Source organism: Echinops telfairi, unplaced genomic scaffold (assembly GCF_000313985.2).
Source record: "Echinops telfairi isolate 266 unplaced genomic scaffold, ASM31398v2 ScPeMD7_4;HRSCAF=17, whole genome shotgun sequence".
Lineage (NCBI taxonomy): Eukaryota > Metazoa > Chordata > Mammalia > Afrosoricida > Tenrecidae > Echinops > Echinops telfairi.
Window position 1 is genome coordinate 4,075,034 of NW_022103900.1, and position 4,932 is coordinate 4,079,965.

The 4,932-nt window shown below is 47.6% G+C and overlaps 1 protein-coding gene across 1 annotated transcript in view; it reads right to left on the bottom strand.

The window, feature by feature from the left end:
- Positions 1–4,932, bottom strand: part of LOC101639637 (myosin-IIIb) — a 315,696-nt gene that overhangs the window by 35,320 nt on the left and 275,444 nt on the right. The window contains exons 19-20 of the mRNA XM_045299040.1: positions 3,951–4,098; positions 1,859–2,012 (exon numbers count right to left, since the gene is read on the bottom strand). Of these exons, the coding sequence (XP_045154975.1) occupies positions 1,859–2,012; positions 3,951–4,098 (302 nt within the window). The remainder of the gene's footprint in view (positions 1–1,858; positions 2,013–3,950; positions 4,099–4,932) is intronic.

The following is a 4,932-nucleotide window of genomic DNA, read 5'->3' on the forward strand; positions in this document are numbered from 1 at the left end:
TGGGTGGGTGAGGAACTGAAGAGATGCGGCCATTGGAGCTTCTTGGCCCCAGCATCTCGCCCTCTAGGTAAGAGACACTCAACCAGTTGCCCTCAAGCCAACTCCCCCTCCCGGCTACCCCACGACAGAGAAGAACCATATTCTACAGGGTTCTCAATGAAGTTGCCCTTTCCAAATAGATGGCCAGGTATCGTGCCCTGGATGCATTTGGAGGGCATTGTGCTCAGGAACGTTAGTCTATCACAACAGGGCCAAGGGTGTATGAGACCACTGTCATAAAAGAGAAAAAAATTTAAAAAGGGTTTTGATAGCAAAAGAAACAGACTGATGGTTGCCAGGGGTCAGCAGAAAAGGAGACAAGGGAAAGCAATCAGCTTGGGGGCAGACAGTTGTGAACGTGGGTAAAGGGGAGGATAACTTTCCTACACGAAAGAGCAGGGAGGAAAGGTGGGGGAACAGGGTGAGCGCTTGGGAGGTTTTATAAGTTGTTTAAATTGTTGAATACCAAAGGGATGATCTGAAATGTAAGGCCCTACCCAATTCACAATAAAAAGTTAACAAATATATTGTTAAGGGGAAAAAAAAAAGATCATCAGGTTTGTCTTTTGAGGTACCCCTGGATGGATTTAAATTTCCAACCTTTGATTAGTGGCCAGGTGTGTTAACTGCTTGCACCCCCAACTGCTAAGAGATAAAACCAAAACAATGTGTAAGCACCAAACCATCCCGCTCCCTGGAGAGAGATCAGGACTATGCAAAATACTGAAGAGTTGTGAGGAAGTAGGTGGTCAGGAGAAACAGGGGTGAGGTATAAGGAGCTTTGATGCCAGGCCTTTGATGTTCTGCATGCATCCTGTAAATAACAGTAACTTAATGGAAAAGGAGCCTGAGAATGATTCAACTAGCTGGGATTACCGGGAAGAAAGGGAAATTCTGAGGCAGGAAAATCAAAAGGGATGTGTGTGCTTAGACTGGAAATGGATGGGGGTCTCAGCTAAGAGGGCAAAAATAACAACAACAACAACAACAACAACAAAAACCCCACTGCTGTGAATCAATTCTGATTCATGACAATCCTATAGGGCAGGGTGGAACTGCCCCTGTGGGTTTTCGAGACTGTAGCTCTTTATGGGAGCAGAAAGCTTCATCTTTCTCCTGCAGAGAGGCTGGTGGTTTCAAACTGCTGGCCTCGAGGTTCGCAGCTCAGGTGTAACCACTACTGGGGAGGAAATGGCTGTGGTAAATCATGGAGAGGCAGGTATAAAACATGATCCAGGCATGGGAAGCTCGGTAACCAGGGTCGTGATAGTTCCACGCACAGAAACAGAGGCGTGAAGAAGGTTCGAGGATGTGCATGGGCTTCCTTTAAGACCCAGATTCTCCCTGATCTTGTACCAATGATTTCAAATTCATTAAAAATAAGTCCTGCAATGACGATGGCAACAAATGTACAAGTGTGCTTGACCCAATGGATGGATGGATGGATTGTGATAAGAGTTGTACGAGCCGCCAATAAAATGATTTAAAATAATCTTAAGTTCTGCATGTTCATAGGTCCCTGGGCAAGGCCAGCAGTTTGGGTTTGAGTGGGAACCAATGGGTTGTGGGTTCACACCCACTCAGCAGCACCACAGAAAGCCTTCTGTAAAGAATGTGATTGTTTGCTCCTTTCGCCAAGCACTCGCTCCTTAAGCCCTAAGTTCCTCAAAACCAGAACAAAACAAAACCAGAAACCTGTCACCAAGAAAACCCTCGGGAGCAGCCCTACTGTACAGCCCATGGAACGGACACGAGGCCGGACGGCCTTGTGGGAGCCGCCCTCAGTTCCTGACCTGAGTCTTTTCAGAAGGGCACTTACCGACCAGGGTCTGGTCCGTGGCTTGAGGAAAGCGACTCTCCTCATCCAAGAGCGCAAGCAGGCCCAGGGGGGTCTGTAGGATCATGTCCAGGAGGGGACGGTTGTCCTCATATGCCACGAGGGCCGCGTCAATGCCCTCATTCTCATACTCCATCTGGAGGGAAACGGACTGTGAACCTCACCAGTCCCCACCCGGCCGAGGCGCCCGCAGGATGCCTTGGCCTGGACCGGTGGGAAACAGGGTGTGTTTGCCGCATTCATGAAGCCCTGGTTTAAATGTCCCACTTTTGACTTTCGGTAGCCGCTGAAGCTGGGAGACGTGGACCTGGCCCACTGCCTCCCCAACATGGCTTTGGTAACTCATGATTTAAAAACGAATGTAGGAAGGAGGGGAAGCTGAAAAATGTCTGCTTTGGGGACAGAGAAGACTTCTATTTTCTGCGGGGGACTCGGTGAAAGACTCCCTCGCTCCCTCCCATCGAGTTGATCCTGACTCACAGCGAGCGACCTGATAGAACAGGGTGGAAATGCCCCGGTGGGCTTCTGAGGCTGTAACTCTTTACAGGAGTAGAAAGCCTCATCTTTCTCCCACAGAGCGGCTAGTGGTCCGAACTGCGGACCCTGAAGTTAGTAGGATTAACCATTACATCGCCAGGGCTCCTCATCTTAGATTAGAAAACTAAAAAGAACCCCAGATTTCCCAAGGAGTCAAATGGAAGAACGCCGGACTGATGGTGGAGTTGGGGGTGGGGTGGGGCAGGACAGGTGAGGAGGGCCATGTTGATTATCCAGCTCCAATGATGAAAAGCAGTGCTGGCCTTTTTTAACCCAGTGTCCCTGAGGTTCTTTGCTTACGATGCTGTTTGTGTGTCCGCTCCTACAGCAAGAGAACGATGCTGCATTATGGGACTCGGTCAGGGAGAAAGTCTTGGGTGGGAGAGGCTGCCACACAGATGTGACTGCAAGCGAAGGTCCTCTAACCCTGGGTCCACTAGCTTCACCCTGCTGCTTTATTGACCGTGAAACTCTCCGAGAAAATGGAAAACGCCTCTTACTCTTCCCTGCAGCCACCCCTCCAAGTATTATGGGATGTAGGAAATGGGTGCAGGAAATGGGCATGAGAATGGCCAGTTTTGGTGTAAGAACAAGAAATGGTGTCCGGTGGTATCAGAATGCCCAGTGTGCATCAGGTTATGGACAACAGTGGCAGGGTCTGGTTGCGGGGCCCCACACAGATTAGGGCCCTGGCGAATTTCCTCAGACGATAGTCGGTGGGTGTAAATGGCTTTGCTATGAGACAAAGAGCGCTGTAAGATCAAATGTGGCAGATGGAGTTAGGTTAACATGTAATACCTGTTCACTTGATCTCCCTTTTGACCCATTTTAAAGGTTCGGTTTTGAATGTAGTCTGTTTTCCACTGAGGTTTATTCATTGGTGGTGTTTGCTTGCTTGTTTCTGCTTCCTGTCTGGGTTTGGTATGGTTTGTGCGTGGGAAACCCAGGAGAGGTAAATCTATAGAGACAGTAACTGGGTTAATAATTACCTAGGGGCCTGGCAGGGGAGGGTTGCGGGAGGATGAGGGGCTAACAACAGCGCCCGTGAGAAGAGAATGTTGTGAGAATGACTGTGGTGAGGACTCTTCTCAATAGGACTGAGTGATCTCATTGTATCATGTGTGAAGTACATGCCAATAAAGATTCTTTTTCATCAAAATTAAAAAAAGAACCCGTGCCCTGAATTCATGATCGTCTGGTGTCATTTTGGGCACGAGCATAGATGTTTTTAGTTCAATGAAGGAGAAGCGAGCACAGCCCTGTGGGCAATGTGCACAGAGCCCTTTGGAAGCGAGATTTAAATAATTGCCTTGTCACTAGCTCCACTCAAGTGAAGAACTGTACCTTTCCATAGAAATCAAATCTTTTTTTTTTTTTCCCCTGACTAAATTTAGACTGTCTGCTTATTTTGACAAGACTGTCTCACCAGCCATTTTTCTCTTGAGACTTGTCCCTCCTGGCCTGCCCAAAGGAATTGCTGCTTCAAATCACGGGCCCTTTCCCCGCCAGGCTGGGTCACTGCAGTGTCCACTCTTACCTGCTCAAGAGCAAAAATGTGCTGATTGAAGTAGTATTGGATTTGTTCATTGGCGATGTTTATACAGAGCTGCTCAAATGAATTTCTCCGAAAGTTCTCAAATCCAAAAATGTCCAAGATGCCCACATGCATACCGTCATCCGCACGACTGCAGGAGAGGGCAGGGTAACAGGGCGTGAGAACCTACATGCCTCTGTGTGTATCCATCCTCGCCCCGGAAAGCAGCGTCCTCCCTCCATTCTCAGAGAATATACACTTCGCGTCTGAAACCATTTGCTCCTTTAACCTCTCCACAGCCCTCTCAACTCGGTTTATTGTCAGCAGACTTCGTGAACACTGACTCAGAAGCTCTATGCATGAAGCAAGGGAAAGAAGAATTACTCCCTCTGATGATAGAACTTCTGCCCACCCCTTGTTTCAACTAATGACACACAACACTTAGTTGGAAGAAGGTTCTCGACGCGGATGTTCTCAATTCTGTTATATATAAGATATCACTAAAGCTGAAATCTTAAAAATTATGTAAGATACTGTTCTTTCAAAGCGTCTCATCCAGTCTTTTGGTGGTGGTGGTTTGAGATGAACGTGTGGGCCACGGAAGACTCCACATGCATTTCAGTTGGACTTTTCCTCCTTTTTGTTCACGGACCCCTCAAACCAGTAGTTAGGGTTGAGGGCTAAGGAATCCTAAGGGGTTTTTTTTTGTTTGTTTTGTAAAGTAACACACTGTATCTACTTACACAGCCCATCTCAAGAAATGAAATCAACAACGTCGTCCTTAAACCCTCCGTATAGAAGGCACACACACACACACTCAAACCAGTAGTTAGGGTTGAGGGCTAAGGAATCCTAAGGCGGTTTTTTTTGTTTGTTTTGTAAAGTAACACACTGTATCTACTTACACAGCCCATCTCAAGAAATGAAATCAACAACAACGTCCTTAAACCCTCCGTATAGAAGGCACACACACACACACACACAC